At 22.6% G+C, this 21,324-nt stretch overlaps 11 protein-coding genes across 11 annotated transcripts; 3 read left to right on the top strand and 8 right to left on the bottom strand.

Moving 5' to 3' along the window:
* Positions 1-53: 53 nt before the first annotated feature.
* Positions 54-3,704, bottom strand: pakG (PAKL subfamily protein kinase; the record flags this gene model as incomplete). Its single annotated transcript, XM_634292.1, has 2 exons — positions 54-2,770; positions 2,882-3,704. The coding sequence occupies 2 exons, from the start codon at positions 3,702-3,704 to the stop codon at positions 54-56; spliced, it is 3,540 nt and encodes a 1,179-aa protein (XP_639384.1).
* A 1,662-nt stretch (positions 3,705-5,366) lies between these two features.
* Positions 5,367-7,424, bottom strand: DDB_G0282903 (hypothetical protein; the record flags this gene model as incomplete). The annotated part of the gene is made up of 1 exon (XM_002649100.1): positions 5,367-7,424. The coding sequence occupies one exon, from the start codon at positions 7,422-7,424 to the stop codon at positions 5,367-5,369; it is 2,058 nt and encodes a 685-aa protein (XP_002649146.1).
* A 614-nt stretch (positions 7,425-8,038) lies between these two features.
* trappc2 (trafficking protein particle complex subunit 2) lies at positions 8,039-8,807 on the top strand (the record flags this gene model as incomplete). Its single annotated transcript, XM_634289.1, has 3 exons — positions 8,039-8,261; positions 8,542-8,627; positions 8,715-8,807. The coding sequence occupies 3 exons, from the start codon at positions 8,039-8,041 to the stop codon at positions 8,805-8,807; spliced, it is 402 nt and encodes a 133-aa protein (XP_639381.1).
* A 200-nt stretch (positions 8,808-9,007) lies between these two features.
* Positions 9,008-10,382, bottom strand: DDB_G0282885 (hypothetical protein; the record flags this gene model as incomplete). Its single annotated transcript, XM_634288.1, has 2 exons — positions 9,008-9,140; positions 9,313-10,382. The coding sequence occupies 2 exons, from the start codon at positions 10,380-10,382 to the stop codon at positions 9,008-9,010; spliced, it is 1,203 nt and encodes a 400-aa protein (XP_639380.1).
* Positions 10,383-10,717: 335 nt separating this feature from the next.
* Positions 10,718-11,918, bottom strand: DDB_G0282883 (hypothetical protein; the record flags this gene model as incomplete). The annotated part of the gene is made up of 2 exons (XM_634287.1): positions 10,718-11,247; positions 11,672-11,918. 2 exons carry the CDS (start codon positions 11,916-11,918, stop codon positions 10,718-10,720), a joined length of 777 nt encoding a protein of 258 aa, XP_639379.1.
* Positions 11,919-12,308: 390 nt separating this feature from the next.
* On the bottom strand, positions 12,309-14,075 carry sglA (sphingosine-1-phosphate lyase; the record flags this gene model as incomplete). The annotated part of the gene is made up of 2 exons (XM_634286.1): positions 12,309-13,783; positions 13,964-14,075. 2 exons carry the CDS (start codon positions 14,073-14,075, stop codon positions 12,309-12,311), a joined length of 1,587 nt encoding a protein of 528 aa, XP_639378.1.
* A 536-nt stretch (positions 14,076-14,611) lies between these two features.
* On the top strand, positions 14,612-15,384 carry DDB_G0282901 (hypothetical protein; the record flags this gene model as incomplete). Its single annotated transcript, XM_634285.1, has 2 exons — positions 14,612-14,712; positions 14,775-15,384. 2 exons carry the CDS (start codon positions 14,612-14,614, stop codon positions 15,382-15,384), a joined length of 711 nt encoding a protein of 236 aa, XP_639377.1.
* A 107-nt stretch (positions 15,385-15,491) lies between these two features.
* DDB_G0282881 (hypothetical protein) lies at positions 15,492-16,787 on the bottom strand (the record flags this gene model as incomplete). The annotated part of the gene is made up of 1 exon (XM_634284.1): positions 15,492-16,787. One exon carries the CDS (start codon positions 16,785-16,787, stop codon positions 15,492-15,494), a length of 1,296 nt encoding a protein of 431 aa, XP_639376.1.
* Positions 16,788-17,150: 363 nt separating this feature from the next.
* DDB_G0282879 (hypothetical protein) lies at positions 17,151-18,011 on the top strand (the record flags this gene model as incomplete). Its single annotated transcript, XM_634283.1, has 1 exon — positions 17,151-18,011. One exon carries the CDS (start codon positions 17,151-17,153, stop codon positions 18,009-18,011), a length of 861 nt encoding a protein of 286 aa, XP_639375.1.
* A 415-nt stretch (positions 18,012-18,426) lies between these two features.
* Positions 18,427-19,368, bottom strand: DDB_G0282877 (hypothetical protein; the record flags this gene model as incomplete). The annotated part of the gene is made up of 2 exons (XM_634282.1): positions 18,427-18,971; positions 19,074-19,368. 2 exons carry the CDS (start codon positions 19,366-19,368, stop codon positions 18,427-18,429), a joined length of 840 nt encoding a protein of 279 aa, XP_639374.1.
* Positions 19,369-19,902: 534 nt separating this feature from the next.
* On the bottom strand, positions 19,903-20,631 carry DDB_G0282875 (hypothetical protein; the record flags this gene model as incomplete). Its single annotated transcript, XM_634281.1, has 1 exon — positions 19,903-20,631. One exon carries the CDS (start codon positions 20,629-20,631, stop codon positions 19,903-19,905), a length of 729 nt encoding a protein of 242 aa, XP_639373.1.
* Between the last annotated feature and the right edge of the window lie 693 nt (positions 20,632-21,324).

Raw genomic sequence — 21,324 nt, 5'->3', positions numbered from 1 at the left:
ATTAATTTGTTTTTTTGGACTAAAAATAAAAATATTTTTTATTTATTTTTAATTTATTTTTTTGGACTAAAAATAGATTTTACTTGTAAAACAGTTTTTCGACCAATAGTTGAAGATTTACTTGAAACACTACCACCATTTGTTGTTGGAGTTGTTGGAGTTGTTGGAATTGATGAAGGTGTATTTGGTTTTTGAGGGGTTGAAGGAGATGATGAAGGTAAATTAATTTCAGTTGAGTTTCTTGATAAAGCAAGAGGTTTATTAACATTTGAACCCATTACTTTTGGTGAGTTACTACTTATCATTATTGGTGATATTGTAGTTGATGCTCTTTTTAATGTAATTGGTGTACCACCACTGCCATTGCTACTACTATTACTATTATTATTATTATTGTTATTGATATTACTATTATTACTAATATTAGAAGTGGTTATTCTTGGTGGTACATATGGTGAATTTGGAGATTTATTTAAAGGTGATAGAGGTTTAATTGGTGAATTTGTGCTTGAAGTAATAGTAGTTCTAGGTGGTGGAAGTGGTGGAGGAACTCTTTCTTTAATGAGAGGAGAGTTTGGGGACATTGATGATTGTTTACCTAAAGCAGCGATAGTGGAGGCTGTTGATGATTGAGCAGTAAATGAAGAGGACAATCTTCTATTTGAAGATGGTGATGGTGCTCTCTTTGGTGAAGATTTATTCATTGGAATAGGTGGTGGTGATGGTTTTGGTCTTGGTAAAAATGCCATCGGTGTAGTAATTGGTGTTCCACCCTGTTCACTAGTAACTGTAACAGTTGTAGTACTTATGTCTTCACTACTAGTATTATTTTGAGTAGTGGATTTCTCTAAAGAATTTTTTGGTGATAAAGGTCTATTATTACTAATACTACCATTATTGGATTTCTCTAAAGAGTTGTAGGAATTTTTTGGTGATAAAGGTCTATTTGAAGGAGAAGGTGGACGATTGTTAAATTTTGAAGGAGAAGGTGGACGATTATTAAACTTTGAAGGAGAAGGTGGACGATTATTAAATTGTTTAGTTGGTGTGGTTGGTGATAAAGGTCTATTGTTTAATTTTGGTGATTGTATTACATTGTTATTATTATTATTATTGTTACTATTATTATTATTATTATTATTATTAGTATTATTATTATTTAATCCATTAAAAATATTAATAGTAGAATCTAATTCTTTTGATTTTCTATAATTAATTGGTGGTTTATTTGGTGTATTTACAGTTGAAGTTGAAGATGATGGTAAAGGTGATGATGGGGATGGAGATGGAGATGGAGATGGTGATGGTGATGGTGATGAAGTTGTTGTTGTTGTTGTTACAGGTGTAGATTGTTGAGACGGTGGTAATTTATTTATTAATACAGGGGTTGGAGGTGGATTTGGGAATTTTTTAAATATTGTAGCAGATGAATTTGAAGAAGATGGAGATGAATTTAAAAAAGATGATGATGATGATGATGATGAAGAAATTGGATGAATTATAGCAGCAGCAGATAATTGTTGATTGAATACAGATTGTGAAGTTTTAATAGGTGCTTGTGGTATATTTGCAATTACAATCTTTGAAATTTCTTTTAACATTTCTTCTTTTAAATTTGTTAATTGTTGATTTATATATTGTTTCATATTTTCATTAAAATCTAAAATTAATTCTTTTTTAATTTGATTTATTAAAAATTCATTATTATTATTATTATTATTATTATTATTATTATTATTATTATTATTATTATTATTATTATTATTGTTATTATTATTATTATTAAAGTTATTAAAATTTTGAGATTTATTATTACCACTATTTCCAATTAATAAACTATTATTTGAATTAATTGAAGACAAACCTCTTTTTTCAATTGTATTTGGATATTGATTTTCATTAACAATTGAAGCAATTGGATTTGATTGTTGTAAAGATGATGCTATTGGTTGTTGTTGTTGTTGTTGTTGATTCTGTGTTATAACTTTTCCATTTGATTTATTTAAAGCAGCGATAAAAGCTGGAATGGTTGAAATTTTATCAGCATTACCACTACCATTAATACAAGTATCATCTTTTAAAATCATAGTTCCACAATCGAAATCATCACCACCTGTATCATTACTACCATTACTACTACTACCAATGGTACTCTTTAAAATGAATGTGTTCATTGATTCTGCTTCATCCAATGATGATCCATGTGATTTTTTCATCCCATTACTTTTATTTAATAAACCTTGATTTTTACCAAGTACTGGTACATTTGGTAATGGAGTATCGGGTGGTGATAATTTATTTGGTGTTTGAGGTGGTGGTGGTTGATCATTATTAGGAGATTGTTTCTTTTTTTTAATACTTTTTTTTAAACATTCATCAATTAATGGTTTTAATACCTCTTGAGGAGTTGATATATTTTGAACTAAAAATGGATGAGTTAATAATTCTATTGCTGATGGTCTTTTCTCTGGATCCTTTTGACAACATTGTCCAATGAAATCATTCAACTCTTTAGAGAAATGATGTGGTTTTGAAAGAGTAGGTGGTGGTTTATTTGGTATCATTAACATTGCTCTAGTTGGTGGCATAGTATATAATGGTGGAAATGATTCTGCCATCTCAATAGCTGTAATACCTAATGACCAAATATCACATTTATTATTATAATTTTGACGTTTAATAATTTCTGGCGCCATCCAAAGTGGTGTACCAACCAATTGAGATGCTTCACCTCTTAAACTATCTTCTAATTGTGAACTAACACCAAAATCTTTTTTAAAATAAAAATAACAGTAAAACATATTATTAGTATTATAATATATATATATAAATATTTTTTTTTTTTTTTTTTTTTTTTTAATTTAAAAATAATAATATTTACCAGCTAATTTAACAATTGCATCTTCATTAATTAAAATATTAGCAGCTTTAATATCTCTATGAATAATATTTGATTGATGTAAATAATGTAAACCTTTTAAAGCTTGTTGTAATATTACAGAAATTTGTTTTTCAGTTAAAGATTTTTCAGTTAATTCCAACATATCTCTAATTGAATTTGCTGAACAATATTCCATAAGAATCCAAAGATTATCACCCTGTTGACCTGAACCAAAATAAGAGACAATATTTTGTGATTTACATTTCTTTAGAATTGAAATTTCCTTTTCAATCTCTTCAGATTCTTTGATAGGAATGGATTTAATTGCTAAAACGAAATTTGTATCCTTATGAATGGCTTTATACACTGTACCATAACTACCTGTACCCAATATACAATCAATTAAAAACACTTGTTCTAAATCTTGACAACCACTCCATTTATAATCGAAATCAACATGAACTTTATGTTGTACATTAAATGGTGTACCAATGTTATTACTATTATTATTATTATTATTATTGTTATTGTTATTATATACACTTATATTACTACCACTACTACTATTTGCTAAATTTAAATTACTTCCAACTCCATTCTTTTTCTCTGCTTTTTTTAATGCTTTTGCTATATTCTTGGTTATATTGGCTGATCCTGATCCAACTACTTTATTTAAACTTTCAAATATTATCTTTCTTTCCTCTTCAAATTGTGCTCTCTCTTTTTCCAATAATTCTCTGTCTTCTTTTAATTTTTGTTTAATTAATTCAATATCTTCATTAGTTTTTGAATGAATTAAATTTGATTTAATTTTTTCTTCCATTTAAAAAAAAATTAAAATAAAATAAATAATAATAACTTTTTAATTTTATTGTTATTTATAATATTTTTATGATTTTTATTTATTTTTTTTATTTTTTTATGATTTATTTTTTTATTTATTTATTTTTGTATTTGTAATTTGTATAATTATTAAAAAATAAAAAAAAAATAAAAAAAATAAAATTAATTTTTTTTTGGTTTTTTTAAATTTTTTTAGTATTATATATTTATATATATAAATAGTTTATATTCATTTATTATCTTTAAGGTTACAAATTTACAGAAAAAAAAAAAACCACTAATAAAAAAAAAAAAAAAAAAAAATTTTTTGATAACCCCCAGAAAAATACTACCCTTTTTTTTTTTTTTTTTTTTTTTTTTTTAATTTTTTTAATTTTTTTTTTTTTTTATGAAAAAATTCAAGTAAAAGGCGAATAAACCAAACGTTCAGTTGTCGTTTTACTTGAAATTTTTTTTTTTTTTTTTTTAAATCTAAACTTTTATTTTTAGAATTAATTATTATCCATTTTTAGTAATTGTTTTTTATTTTGAGGAATATATTTTATATTAAATATATTTAAAAAAAAAAAAAAAAAAATTGGTTGTAATACATACCACAGCGAAAAAAAAAAAAAAAAAATGAAAAGTTTGTGTCAAATTTAAATGTTTCTATTAATAAATTTTAAAACTATTAATAAATATGTATTTTCTAAAGTGTTAGTTAAGATCGATTTTTATTTTTTCTATTTTTTTTAGTTTTTAATTAAATCTAAAACAAAGTTGCATTTCCTTTTGATCTTGAACACTCTTGATCTTCACAAATTAGTTTCGAAGTTTTATTTTACTTAATACATTGGTAGCAATGCAAAATTATTGCTTGGTCAATCGATTGCTGGTGAAAAAAGATTATTAAAAAAAAAAAACAGAAAAAAATAAAATAATAATGAAACATTTAAAATAAAAAATAAAAAATTATAATCAATCAATTGGTTAATGCAAATTTATTAATTTAATTATTATTATTTTTTTTTTATTATTATTATTATTACTTAGTTATTATATTATTATTAATCTTATAATTTATTATTATTATTTTTTTTAATTAATATTATTTTTTTTTTTATCTTATTTATTTATAATAAAAAAAATAATAATCTTTATATTTCTATTTTTTTTTTTATTTTATTTATTTTTTTATTTTTTTTAAAAGCCATCTTCGTTAACTTCCAGTGACTTATAGAGAGTTGAAATGGATTTATATTTCTCAAGTGATTCAATGAAATCGTTGAGACATTCAACAGTGCAATGGCTAGGAAAATAAAATTCTTGAAATTTATCATATGAAAAATATCCATTAAATTCATGAGTATGTGATCTTGGTGTGTTATTGATTTTTTATTTTAATAAAAAAAAAATATAAATGAAAAAAAAAAAAAAAATAAATAGATAAAAAATAAAATAAAAAATTAAATAAAAGTTACCACTTTTTTTTTAATTATTTAATTTTTTTTGCCGTTTCCCCACAGTGGGTCAGTGATCGTCAGCTGACGGTATACATATTTTATTAATAAATTTTAAAACTATAAATATATTTTTTAAAACAATTTTAATTTTTTTTTTTTTTTACTTGATCGATTTTTATTTTTTTATTTTTATTTTTTTTTTAACAAATAATATTTTTTTTAGTTTTTTTAATTAAATCTAAAACATAAGTTGCATGTCCTTTTGATCTTGAACACTCTTGATCTTCACAAATTAATTTCGAAGTTTTATTTGCAAGTGAAAACGTTTCAGGTAATAGTTTACAAAGTTTCAATTTATTTTCAAGAGTGATCAATGTTGGATTACTTGATAAACAACGTATGAAACCAGCATGAATCTTTAAAATATTTGGATAGGATGGATAATATTTTTCATAAATTTCTAAAGCTTGTGATTGTTTATTTTTTGATTCTAAAAATAGACCTAAATCACCAATAAATTCAAAACTTTTTTCATCAGTAGTTCCACCTGTTAACCAATTTGAAAATGATGATGATTGATTAATAAAAATTTGTGGTAATTGCCATTCTTGTTCAGCTAATTCCTTTGCAATTTGATAATTATAAATTGCTTCATCTAAATTATTAATTCTAATAGCCATTGTACCTCTTTCAATAAAAGCTGATCTAAATTCAATTCTAACCTTTGTACATAATGCAACCAATAAACAAATTGATAAAAATATTGATAATTGTTTCTTAATATTGTTATTATTTTTATTATCAATTAAACAAGTTAAATTTTGAATAATCATAATTAAAACTATAAATAAAAATGAATTTTCAAAGTATTCTATAAACCACCAATGAGTTGAAAATAATTTAAATATATATTTACTAAAAAGACTACCAACAATAGCAATAATAATTGTTTTTAAAATTATTATTTTAAAATTATTTCCATTTTGATTTTGATTTTGATTTTGATTTTTAATTTTTTTACTTTGATTAATTAAATTAAAAAACCAATTACTACTAGTAAACCAATTATTTGGTAATAATAAGATATAAAATATGCACATGAAATAAGAGAATGTACCAATTCTTAAACCTGAAGAACCCATAATTGTATGCATTGAAACGCCTAAAATGAATGATAATAATGAAAACTTTTTAATGTGCAAGGAAAACACTAAAAACAATTCAACAACAATAGTTGAACATGATACTATCATCATTGGATTTAACCAAGAATATCTTTGATCTTTTGAAAATAAACTTTCAAGCAAAGGTAACATAAATTGATTTATTTGATCTCTAAACTCTGGTCCAATCATTCTTGGTAAAACTGAACCACTAATCCATGACCAATGTAATTTTGCAATTGATGTCCAAAAATAAACTACTGATAATTGTAATAATAATAATTTTAATTGCCAACATGATACTAAACCATTGTTATTATTATTATTATTATTATTATTATTATTATTATTATTATTATTATTATTATTATTATTATTATTATTATTATTATTATTATTATTATTATTATTATTATTATTTTTATTATTATTATTACCACTACTACTATTATTATTGTTTGAAAGATTTTCCCAATTAATTGTTGATAATAAAAATAAAACTAAAACTAATAAATAATGATGTTGATAATTATCAGATTGACTTGATAAAACTAAATAACCTTTTAATAATGCCAATAGAAATGGTTCAAAATATTTGATATTAATTGATAGAGCACATCTTATTGATAAAATTCCACCAATAATTAATGAAATTAAAAATGATTTTTCATTAATTAAAGAATCAATTGATAATAAATTTTTTATAAAATCATCAAATTCAATTGGAAAATGACTTGCATTTGTAAATAAACTTGAAGTTGGTGAAATCCAAAAATTTGATAATCTTGGTAACTCTAACCAACAATCAATTGCCATCATCATATAGAATATAAATTTAAACCATTGAATTTTAATTTCACTAAATTTGAAATCTATAAAAAATCTATCTAACAAACTAGATTTATCCTTTTTTCTAAAATCAAATCGTTTTGATAATGTTTCTTTATTATTAGGAAAATTGGTTGTTGTTGTTGTTGTTGTTGTTGTTGTTGTTGTTGTTGTTGTTGTTGATTTTTTTCTTTGTTCTTTAGACATAGATCTTTTGATATCTCCTCTATTATTGGTTGACGACACATTTCCATTAAGTCTATCCATTGTTTTGAATAAAGTAGATTATAATTAATTTGTTTATAGGTTTTTGAATTATAATAATCAATCTTGCACTTGGTATCAATTGCAATAGGTGAAAACATACGCCAACTAAATCTTTCGTCGTGTTTTTTTAAATTTAATTCACTAAATCTAATTGTTTCTGGTTCTCTTTTATCGATATTGTTGATGTTGCTTTCTAAAATCTCTTTTTCGAAATAAAATCTATAATAAAATGAAATTGGAAAATAGCTTTGTATTAATAAAAATAATAATATAAATATTGAAACTCCAATTTTCATATTCTAAATTATTATTTTATTATTTTATTTATTATTATTATTTTTTTATTGTAATTGAGTTGGATTTTGGAAAAAAAAAAATAAATAAAAGTAAAAAAAAAAAATAAAAACTCTCAAACTTTTTTTTTTTTTTTTTTTTTTTTTTTTTTTTTTGATTTTTGATTTTTTTTTTTTTTTTTTTTTAATATTTTTTTTTTTTTTTTTAATATTTAATTTTTTCAGTTTAAAATAACAGTTTATTTTAAAGTTGACTTTTAACGAATTCCTAAATCTTTAATAAATATAACTATATATAGTAAACAGATAGCAGAATAGATAATGTCAACATTTACATTTTTAATTATTGGAAAAAATGATAATCCATTATATGAAATCGAATTCCCAATCACTGTACAAAAGAAAGAAACCTATGTTCTTCAATATATAGCACATGGTTCTTTAGATATAGTTGAAGAACATGTTTGGAAATCAAATAATATGTATTTAAAGATAATTGACAAATTTAATAAAGTTCAAATTTCTTCTTTTGTTACTGCTGGTCGTATGTATTCAAATGAAATAAAATAAAATAAAATGAAATAAAATAAAATAAATTAGATCAATAAAAAAATAATAAAAAAATAAAAATAAAAGAATAAAAGAATAAAAATAAAAAAAATTAAATAAATAAATAAAAAAATAAAAAAATAAATTAAAAATTAAAAAATTAAAAAATAAATAGATAAATAAATAATAATATTAATAATAATAATGATAATCTCATATTAATAAAATATTCCTAACTAAAAAAAAAAAAAAAAAAAAAAAAAAAAAAAAAAAAGATATAAAATTTTTGTTACTCCATGAAAAAAAAGATGAAGATGCAATTAAAAACTTTTTTGTTGAAGTACACGATCTTTATTTAAAAGTAAGTTAATTTTTTGTATTCTTTTATTTGTTTTTCCTTTTTTTTTTTTTCCAACTAACTTTTTTTTTTTTTTTTTAAATTATTTAGATACTATTAAACCCATTTTATGAATATAATAAACCTATAACATCAACAGCATTTGATGCAAAGGTTAGAAAAATTGGAACAAAATACTTTTAATTTTTAATGTAAAATAAATAAATAAAAAAAAAATAAAAAAAAAAAGACAATAAATAAATTAATATCAATTGTGTATATATATATAAAAAAGAATAAAACAATTATAATTTATTTATATTTTTTCTCTTTACAAAAAAAATAAAAAAAATAAAAGAAAAAAAGAAATTAAAATAATTTATGGAAATTATGGTTTAAATATTCTAAATGGCGTATTTATTTAATAAATAATCAATTTTAGATTTATCAATTGTGTTGCAATCATTTAATGAATTTATAATGTTTTTTAAAGATGATTTTTCATTTTTTGAACTAAATTGAATATTTAATGACATTCTATTAATATTTAATAAATTATTTAAAATATTAAATATTAAATTAAATTCCTTATTTCTATATGTTAAATTAAATTTTATTAGAATATTTTTTTTCTTTATTATTATTATTATTATTTCTTTTTAAAAAAAATAAATAAAACAACAAAATCAATAATAATAATAAAACTTACAATAAATAATATTTTTCTAAAATAGAAATTATATCAGAGAATAAAGAAGGTGTTAAAGCATCACCCAACACAATTGGTAATTGATTTGGATCAATTAATTTAAAGTATTGATATAACTGTGATAAATCATTATTAAATGATAAATAAACTTTTTCAAATTCAAATGAATTCTTTGGTGCAACCTTTGGTATTGGTGCTTTCAAATTTGCCATCCTATTTAATCTTTCTTGAAGTGTTAATGTTTTTGGTTGTTGAGGTTGCTGAGTTTGAGGTTGTTGTTCCACTACTAAATTTGAAGATTTAGAAATTGTTGAAGTTATTGGTGTTATTGGTGTTATTGGTGTTGGTTGTTGAACATTTTTAATTTCTTGAATAATTTTTGATTTTTCTTCTTTTTCTTTTCTTTCTTTTTCTTCTTTTTCTTCTTTTTCTTTTTTTAATTTATCATCAATTTCTTTTTGTTTTTCTTTTTCTTTTTGATCTTTAAGTAGAGATGTCGCTTTATTTAATTCAATTAATATATCTTTATTTGATGGATCAGATTTTAATAAATGTTTAAAATCTTGAATTGCTTCTTCAAAATGTTTTAATTCAACTCTAGCTATACCACGTCTATGATATGCTTTTGTATAAGTTGGATCTAAATTTAAACATCTACTTGAATCAATTTCACATTGTTGATAATTTTTCATCTTTAAATAAGCCATTGCTCTATTACCATATAATACAGCATTGGTAGAATCTAATTGAATAGCTAAAGTATAATATTCTATTGATTCTTTATATTTTTGTTGTCCAAATAATTTATTACCTTTTTCTTTATATTTAATTGATTCATTTGTATTATCAATTATATTATCAGCTTTTGGTTTTGATGGTGATGTTGTTAGCTGTTGTTGTTGTTGTGGCTGATCTGTCGTACTATTATCATTTTTATTATTATTATTATATAATTTAGATTGTTTAATTTCTTTATCTTTATTTTTAATTTCAATTTGCCATTTTTTTAAATCTTTTATATAATCATTTAAATATTGATTGTCAATGTTTGTTGTGGACTTGGGAGGCATTTCGGAATGAAAAAAAAAAAATAAAAATAAAAAAAAAAAAAATGAAAAAAATAAAAAAATAATGTGTGGGGTCGAAATAATTAAAAAATAAAAAATTATAAAAATGAAAATTATAAATATAATTATAATTTTCACATGGGAAATCCAGTTTTTTTTTTTTAATTAAACTGTATCTCCATTAAAACAAATATTGTGATATGATGATTTTTTTTAAGTTAAGAAAAAAAAAATAAAAAATAAAAAAAAAAAATAAAATAAAATAAAAATCTAAAAAAAAAGTGCAAAACTAAAAATAGAAAAAAAAAAAAATAAAAATGAAAAAATAAACATATTATTTATAATTCTTTATATAGGGTTTTATTTTCTTCATTGACCACCCATGTAAGAAAATACACCATTTTCATGTGTTTATCAATTGATGATCTCCAATCTTTCAGGATCTCAAATTTTTTTAAATCTTTGAAAAAATTTTTCACAATAATTCCGTTTGATGAAACCCAATTATTGAAACAATGTTCTTCATTGGTCAACATTGTTTCATGGGTTTTCTTTATTGGTCTAATTAGTTTACTACTAAATTCATTACAACAAAAATCCTCGTCGGCAAAGATTTTTTCCCCTGGCAGTAAATCCAAGTGAGCCACCTCTTTTATGTAGACCACCAGGTCAAGTTCACTGCCGACATGGGGGCCAGTGAGGTGACAACATGTTCCCTTATCTAGCGTTACAATTGCTTCGTATTTTAGGCATCTCTTTGAGTGTTTTATACTATAAAATTGATCGTCCATTGTTCTAATTGGGAAAACGGTTGTATCCAATGCTGTGAGCGCAAAATGAAAATTTCTATCGGAATTTTTAGTTAAATCTTTTACCTTTTTATTATCGTAATCAATTTTTCTGGATTCAAAATCCTTTTATTTTTCAATTAGTAATAAGAAATAATGTTAATAATAATAATAATAATAATAATAATAATAATAATAATAATAATAATAATAATAATAATAATAATAATAATAATAATAATAATAATAAAAATAGAATGGTGCACTTTAATTATTAAACAAAAAAAAGGAACAAAAAAAGTAATAAAAAAAACAATTTTTATATAACATTTGGAAAAATTTTTTATTATTATTATAAAAATATAAAATTATAATATTTAACTTTAAATAATTAAAAAAAAAAAAAAAAAAAAAAAAAAAAAAAAAAAAAAAAAAAAAAAAAAATAGAATAAGCCAAAACCTACATCAATTTTCAAATTTCTATAACAGCAATTAAGAACAAACCATATTTTTTCTGAGAAAGTTTTCTCAGTGTACCCAAAATTATAAGCGGTTTTAAATAATGATAGTCCATCTTTGCAAATGAAAATAACCATAGAACCCATATTTGTTTTATCTCCTTTGGTAATTTCTCGCAAAGGGAAAAGAATACAGACTTGGATACTCCATAGTATCTTTTAAAATCTTTATCATTCATTGTTTGAATTTCTAATAATTTGCTATTTCTAATAATTTTTTTTGATTTTACCATTTTTAAGGTGTAATATAATTTTAACTAATTAATTATTTTATATATTAAAGTATTATGTAAATTTAATAAGAAAATTAATTTTTTTTATGGTTTTTTTTCAAAGATTATAGGGAAATTAAAATTTAAAAATAATCCAGCCAAATATAGAAATTAATATTTTTACCACCAAGTAAATATTTTAATTAAAAATAATTTTTTTTTTTTTAAATCCCACATTAATAGTTCATACCGATCTGGGTGGAAATTATAATTTTTAATTTTTTTAAATAATATTTCAATAAAAATTATTTTAAGTGTGATATTAAAGTTATTTATTACATTTTTTTATTATTTAATTTTTTTATATTGTTTATATTGATTTATTTATATTATTTATTATTTATTAATTATTTAAGTTGATTGAGAAGGTTTATAATCAGGTGTAATTAATTCATCAATGAAATCTGATAAGATAGTACCAACCATTTCTCTATCAGGTACACTATGAGCAGAACCATAGATTGGAGCGGTACCATCTTTTGGTAAACTACCACTATTATCTTTGACCAATTTAATTGAATCTTTAAGATCTTCAATGAATAAAGACTCCATACCAATCATTTTAGCGGTAACACAAACGTGTAAGGAATTTGGTCTTTGAAGTGCATTTAAATGCCAACCTTTCTTTGACATATAATCATTGACATAAAAGATGTTATCACAAGTGAATGCAACAACCATTGCTTTTGGATCACCAATGATTTTAACACCATTGATTGATTGTAAACCTTTAATGATCTTCTTTGTAGTTTCCATTACACCTTTTGCTTTCTCGAGGAAACCATCATTACCCATTGAAACTAATGATGCCCAACAGGCGGCAACCAAACCACCTGGACGACTACCTGGTAAAGTTGGTGAAGCATAAATACCACCTGGCCAATTTGGTGCAACGAAATACATTGCTCTTCTTAACTTTTTATTTCCAAATAATACTACAGAGGTACCCTTGGCGGCGTAACCAAATTTATGAGTATCGACAGACATTGAAGTTACACCTGGAATACGGAAATCAAACACTGGAATATCATAATCTAATTTCTCTGCAAATGGTAAAATGAAACCACCCAAACAAGCATCGACATGACAACCAATATCATATTGTTGGGCCAACTTTGCAATCTCATCGATTGGGTCGATAATACCATGTGGGAAATTAACAGCGGAACCAGCGACGAGAATTGTATCCTTATTGATTGCTTTCTTCATTGCAGCCATATCAACCTTGTAGCTAACTGGATCCACATCGATATGCACGATTCTAATCTTTAAGTATTCGCATGCTTTATCGAAAGCGGCATGAATTGTCACTGGTACTACAATCTCTGGTCTGTCAGTTCTATCTTTATAGAAATCTCTATAGGCTTTAACTGCCATGAAAATACTTTCTGTACCACCAGATGTTAATGATCCTACAACTTTTGAATGTGCATTCAACATATTACTAACCATTGAAATACTCTCGGTTTCAAATTTACGAATTGATGGGAAAACACTTGGATGTAATGGATTCGATAATGAAAACAATGAATATGCCTCATTCAATAGTTTAGTATGCTCTTTCTCTCCCAAATAAACACATCCACTCACTTTTGAATCTACCCAATGTGATTCATCAACTTTGGCTAATGCTTTCATTTCTTCAATCAAATCTTCATGTTTAATACCTTTCAATGGTAATGTATAATGTGCATTACGAACATCTGTTTTAAACATTTTCTTTAATTCAACTTTTGCTTTTGCTCTTTCTTTCTTTACAATATCACTAACACCTGGCATTGATTTAATTGATCTAAATATTTTTTTATTTAATTTATCTTTAAAATCTATATTTTTTTTTTTTTTTTTTTTTTTTTTTTTTTTTTTTTTTTTTTTTTTTTAAAAAAAAAAATAATAAAAATAATAATAATAATAAAATAAAAAAATAAAATAATAAAATTTTAGTATAATAATTTTTTTTTTTTTTTTTAATTTGTTATTTTATTTTTATTTTTTAAAAAAATTACCTCTATCAGTGATAGCTTGATATGCTAAAATTGATGCTGCTGTTATGCCAGCAGTTGCTAAAACCAATTTAGCTGGTTGATAATCTTTTAAATAATCATTTGCTTTATCCATTGTTTTAATGATGGTGAAAATAAAATAAATTAAAAAAAAAAAAAAAAAAAAATTGTTTTTGATGGTGAAAATAAAATAAATTAAAAAAAAAAAAGAAAAAAAAAATAAAAAAAATTTTAAATTAAAAAAAAAAAAAAATTAAAAACATGTTATTTTCACAAATTCAGATATTTTTTTAATTTTTTATTTTTTTATTTTTTATTTTAAAATGAACCGAGATTATTATCGCGTTATTTTAAAATTACGAATAAAAAAAAAAATAAAAAAAAAATCGATATACATTAATTATTTTTAATTGTATATACAATAAAAATAATAATAATAAAAAATAAAATAATAATAATTTAAATATTTAGTTTTGGAGAAAAAAAAAAAAAAAAAAAAAAAAAAAATTTTATTTTTAATTTTGTTTAGAAAAAAAAAAATAAAAAAAAAAATAAAAAAAAAAATAAAAAAAAAAATAAAAAAATAAATTTAATTAAAAAAACGAAAAATAATGACCAGTCGAAAAAAAAAAAAAAACTAAAGATATTAGTATGGAAAATAATTTAACAATAAAAAACCCTAATCCATTATGTTCAATATGTAATATAAAAAAATTTATTTATTCTTGTCCGAAATGTAAAAATATAAAATAGTAAGTTATTATTATAATAAATAATAAATAATTATTCACAATATTAACACATAATTTTTTAGTTGTTCATTAATATGTTTTTCAAAACATAAAGAACTTGTAAATAATCATGAAACACCTATAGAAATAAATATAAATAAAGAAGAAAATAAAAAAGATGATACTATATTAGATAATGATATAAAAATGAATGAACCAAAGTTATCAACATCAGAAATTGAATTAAAATCTAGTTCAGATTCATCATCACCATCATCTGAAAATGAAGATGAGGAAGAAGGAGATGAAGAGGAAGAGGAAGAAGAAGAAGAAGAAGAAGAATCAGGAGAAGAATCAGAAGATGAAAAAGTTAAAATTAGAAAAGAACCAATTGATAATTCAAAAGTTAGTAGATTTTCAGAAAGTTTAAATTATTTTAAAAAAGTTACAGATGAACAATTTCAAAAATTAGATAATTCAAAATATATAAATAGTGTTATCACTGTAAAAAGTTTACAACAATTAATAATAGAAATTGATCAACAACCTTCAGATCAAGATAAAATACAATTATTACAACAATATCGTAAAAAGTTACCTGAATTTAATGAATTTATTTTAAAAGTTTTAGCAACAATTGGTTGTTTAGATTCTTTAACAATTGATGAAAATGATAATTTAATTAAAAAATAAAATATAAAATAAAATAAATTACTTCTATTATTATTGTTTTTTTTTTTTTTTTACAATATTTTATTATTATTTATTATTATTAGTTTTTAAATTAATAGTTTTTATTTTTAATGAAGTGGTTGAAGACCACACCAATCAGAAATAAAACAAGCTAAAACTCTTGTAATATCTCTTAAACTTTCTAATGAGACACTTTCATCAATACCGTGAATTGCTTTTGATTCTGGACCAAGACAAGTTGCAGGAATATTATAATAAAGTTCAAAGAATCTACTATCGGTGGTACAAAGTACAGGTGAATAAATGGCATCAGTACCAAGTGCAGATTTATAAGTGGCGCCCAATTGTTTCATCATATCACCAGAGGCACTATGAGTGACACCTTCAGCTTGGAAACCATTCCATTCGATTGTGTATGGTAAATTCTTTTCTTTAGCGGCACGGTCAATAGTATCAATGATTGTTTTACGAACTTTTTCCAATGGTGTACCTGGATAAAAACCTGCACGAAGATCAAATGAACATTCACATGGTACTGAAGAGGTCCATTCACCACCACTGATCATACCAAGATTGAAATTTAATGGATGGTCAAACTTGTCAGAGAATGCTTCATGTTTTACAGTGTTCCATTCAGCCTCTAATTTTCTAAGTTCACCAACAAGATACATAGCACCATCGATTGCATTAATACCTTTACTCATCTCCAATGTGTGTGCTGGTTTACCACGTACATTAACTTTACACCAAACTAAACCAACTTGAGCAGTGATAATCTCTGGAAATGGTTCAGGAATGATGGCAGCATCAGCACGGTAACCTCTCTCTAAACAAGCCAATGTTCCATTACCAGTGCATTCCTCTTCGACTACAGTTTGAAGTAATACTTTTGCGGCTGGAGTAAAACCCAATTCTTTAATTGCCTTATAGGCAATGATAAATGCAATGATACCTGCTTTCATATCACCACTACCTCTACCATAGAGACGACCATCCTTAACATATGGTGAGAATGGATTTTGAGTCCAAAGTGCATCTCTTCCTGTTGGTACAACATCAACATGACCATTGAAAATTAATGATTTTCTCTCTGATTCTGGTTTTGATGCATGTTGAGTTGGTGCTGGTTCATGAATACCAATTACATTCTCTTTTCCTTTATAAGACCAATTGACTGGTGAAAAACCTGGTAAATGTTTAATCTTTTCTAAATCAATTTCAAATCTATCAACCTTTAAATCTAATGATTTGAAAACTTCTTCAACATATAATTGAACATCTCTTTCATTACCTAATACAGAATCGAATGATACCATTTGTTTTAATTTTTCAATTGCTTCATTTTGTAATTTATCAACTGCTTCAATAATTTTTTCATGTGTTGGAAATTGAATTGAATTCATTTTTTTTTTTTTTTTTAAATTTTATATTTATATATATATATATGTATATATACTTATATTTATATATTTAAAGAAAAGTAAAATAAAAAAAAAAAAAAAAAAAAATCTTCTCTTGATTTTTTTTTTTTTTTATTTTAATTTTTATTTTTTTTTTTTATTTTAATTTTTAATTTTTTTTTTATTTTTTTTTTATTTTTTTTTTTCTTTTAACAATTGCGCTGTAATTAAAAATTGAAAATTTCATTTTAAAATTTCATTAATATAAAAAAAAAAAAAAAAAAAAAAAAAATTCAAATAATATTTAAATTATAATTTATTTATATAATATATAATAATTATAATAATAATAATTTTAAAATAAAAATGTATTGGAAAATTAAAGAAAAATGTGATTATGATCATATGGTTTGGAGAAATGGAAAAGGTAAATCAACACAAATTCATATTGAACCAATTGGAAGTACATTAAATGATTCATTCACTTATCGTATTAGTCGTGCAGTAGTTGGTACAGCAGGACCATTTTCAACATTTGATGGTTACAATAGAAGTTTATTAATTTTAAAAGGAAATAGATTATCATTATTCCATAGACAAAAACCAAATGAATCAATTGATTTAGATTATTTTAAACCTTATAATTTTAATGGTGGTTATGAAACTGATTCAGTATTCTTACCAAATGAAAATAATGATAAACAACAACAACAACAACCACTATTAGCAGTTAAAAATAATTTCATTGATAATAATTGTTCAGTTTCACCAAATTCACCAATTTGTTTTCAACAACCATTGATAGCAACTTCTCAATTAAATGAAGTTGAAGAAACTTATGATTTTAGTGTAATTAGTAAAGATAGTGAAATCAATCATAAGGTAGAAGTAATTTCATTTGATGATATTGATGATATTGATGATGATGAAGATGAGAATAATAAAATCTCAAAAATCATTGATTTAAATCCATCAGATTTTGTAAATAATTCAACATTAATATTTTATAGCTATAATTCAGAAGTTACAATTGAATATATTGGTGTGGAAAATAGTAAACTTAAAGCTTCATTATTATCTGATCAAACTTTAATCATTAAAGAATTATCATTTGATAAATTTAATCCACAACATACAAAAATATTAATTACCCATTTAAAAAGACCAATAAAATCTGAGCCTTCAAAATTAATTTATGTTAAAATTGAACCAAAATTAATTAATTAAAAAATAAAATAAAATAAAATAAAAATAAAATAAATAAATAACAAAAATTTAAAGAACTAAAAGAATTTAAAATATCTAATCATTTTATTTAAAACTATTATCCTAGGAAGAATTTTTTTTTTTTTTTTTTTTTTTTTTTTTTTTTTTTAAATATTTTTCTACTTTGCAATAGAATGAATTAATTCTGAAGGTTTTATTTTTTGACATTTTTTTTACCTGGGACTACTAAAATGATGGATGAAAAAATTATTAACCAAATTTATAAGAGAAACCAATGGAGGAATTTTTAGGATCACTAAATAGAGAGAGATTTGGAGTTCTGGTATCAAAACTTTTAAAAGATGAACCACAGGATACATTCTCTAAGGATGAATTGGATGTTTGAAAATATTTTGAATATCTTATACTATTGATATCAGAAGAAGAAGAGGAAAAAGAAGAAAAAGAAGACAAAGAAGAAGAAGAGGGGGGAAGAATAATATGAACTTAAATTTGGTTTACTTTGTAATTCTGTTTTAATAAAAGTCGATGATGACAACGATGACGATGGTGTTATATTATTCATATTCAATGGTGGTTTAGGAGAAAAAGATTTATACTTCATTAATTCAATATCTAACATTTGTTGTTCTGGTGATTTTAATGCAAATGGTAGTTCAGGGTAATAGGTGGGATTTGAAGTTGGAATTTGTTTTGTTTGTGGTTGTGTATAGTCATGTGACGATGTTGTTAAGTTATTAGATTGTTGTTTAAGTAATGATGCATATTTGAAATTCTTTAGACTTGAGGTTGATGAGGGGGTTGAGGTTGATGATGGAGTTGAAGTTGATGATGCAGTTGTGGTTGATGATGGAGTTGAGGTTGAAGGTGGAGTTAAGATTGGTGAAGGAAAAAAGAATGGATGTGGAATAGAGGTTGGATGTGGAGTTGAAATTGGTGATGGAGTTGGAAGGGTGCTATCTGTTGTTATGTTATTTGGTTTATAAAAGTAAACAACAATTAACTTTTTAGTTTAAGGTTGTTCAGAAATTTTCAATCTAACATCTTTTCCTAGTATAATACAACCTTGGGATGCAGTACCTGGATTTTCTATACTGTCTCCATGAATTTGGAATGAATGTCTACCATTTATAAGTTTTTGGAGTGGTATTAAATCAATCACTACCTTACCTTTGGGTTTTTTCAATAAATATGTACCTCTGGGTATTGGACCATAATTTTCTAAACCCTCAGAACTTGGTTGATTCTTGTGTTCACCTTTACCAGAATATCCTCTACAAATTTCATGTCCTTCTCCATCATAAAGGATTCCAGTGGATTGTTCATAGATATAAACGATTTCTTTTTTTTCTTCCATTTTAATCCTATAAATTAAAAAAAAAAAAAAAAAATAATAATAAATTTTAAATTCTTGGGAAATATTTTAAAACTTGTCTATTGATAAAGGATATTGGAAAATTTTCTGAAATTTTGTTAAAAATGAAAAGAGTGGCAGATGAAAAATAATAATAGAAAATGATAAAAAAAAAAATAAAAAGAAATAAAAGATTATTAAAAAAAAATTAAAATAATTAAATATGAAAACTGGTTATTGTGGGATATTTAATTTTTTAAATAAAAAAAAATAAAACAAAATAAAATAAAATATATATATATACAAATTTATTTATTATTTTGTTGGTTATTATTATTTTTTTATTTTAGTTTGAGAAGTTATTTAGAATTTTTGTATTTGGTTATTATTATTATTATTTTTGGTTGAGGTTAAATATTTTTTTTTTTTTTTTTTTTTTAAACACAACTTGAATGTTTTTTTTTTAACTTAAAAAGTTAAGTTTTTTTATTTATTTATTTTTTTTATTTAGGAATTGCTATTTTATGGTAGAAAATATTAATTTCTTGAATTTTGTTTTTTTTTTGAAGCATTTTTGGGGTTTGATTTTTTTTCTTTTATATTCTTTGAAGATTCCAATATTATTTTATCATAATTAAAAAACAAACATTTGGCACATGCTGTACTGGGTACTCTTTTTTTGTTTTTACCAAATGCATAAAAACGTTTTAATAGTGATGTATCTCGTAAATATGAACTATCTCTATTAAGATTTGTTGGTAAATCTTTAACCAAACCACATAAATATAAAACATCTGATTTGATAACATCTGCTAAAAATGCAAAGTTATTAAATTTAACAAAATATTCTTTATCTTCAACAACTAATGTTACTATTTGGTTATCATCTTTATCATCTTTATCATTTTGTTGTTGAATTTCATCTATATTTATGTAACTGAATGAAGTGGATTGTTCTTGTAATTGTAATTTTAATTGATCTCGTTGTGCTCGAGGTAATCTTTTGTACTTATTATCGGTTATTTTTAGTTTTTGTTCTTTATTTAATATTATTGGTGAATAGTTGCTGGGAATAACTGTAATAAATTTCTCAAGTATATGTCTATTTTCTGATTCTTTAATTTTTAATTCAAGGTTTTCTCGTGTTACTCCTGCGGTATTAATAAATTTTTCTTGATTTTTTTCATTTCTTTTTTGTTTATCATAGTTTTTTATAGTTTCAAAAGTTCTAAGTCTGCTTCTTAAACTTTTAGCTATCCTAAACATTTAAATGAATGTTTCAGATTATTGTTTGTACAATAAAAACCTAGATTAAATGTTTTTAAAAAAATAAAGTAATATAAAATAAAAAAGGAATAAAATAAAAATGAACACAAAAAAGCGAAAAAAAAAAAAAAAAAAAAAAAAAAAAAAAAAATTAAAAACAAAAAAATAAAAAAAAATTAAGAGTATAAACTGGATTAAGATAAAATTAATAATTCAATTGGTATTAATTAGTTTTATTTACTGTGGTGGTAATAATAATAATAATAATAATAATAATTAATAATTAACAAGCTAGTTCAACTGCTGTTGGTAAAGTCATCATCTTTGAATTGAGAAATTATTATCAATAAATAATTTGGTACAAAAAATCTTTTTTTAAAATCTTCTAGGTCTCTACAAATTTCCATTTTAGTGAATATAATATTAATAAATTTTAAAAAAAAATAAAAAAATTTTAACAAACCATAATCATTTTTTTAATTTTTTTTTAATTTTTTTTTTTTTTTTAATTTATTTTTGAAATTGAAGGGACAAATTAAAATTGTGTAATTAAATTGTTTTTTTTTTTTTTTTCATTTTTTTTTTTTTTTTTCATTTTTTTTTTTTTTCATTTCTTTATAAACAAATATTACCGATCAAATATAATAATAACAATAATAATAATATATTTTTTATAAAGAAAATAAAATAAAA

Source organism: Dictyostelium discoideum (genome assembly GCF_000004695.1).
Source record: "Dictyostelium discoideum AX4 chromosome 3 chromosome, whole genome shotgun sequence".
NCBI lineage: Eukaryota > Evosea > Eumycetozoa > Dictyosteliales > Dictyosteliaceae > Dictyostelium > Dictyostelium discoideum.
Note: the sequence above shows the minus strand (reverse complement) of the source record. Positions and strands in the feature narration are given on the sequence as shown.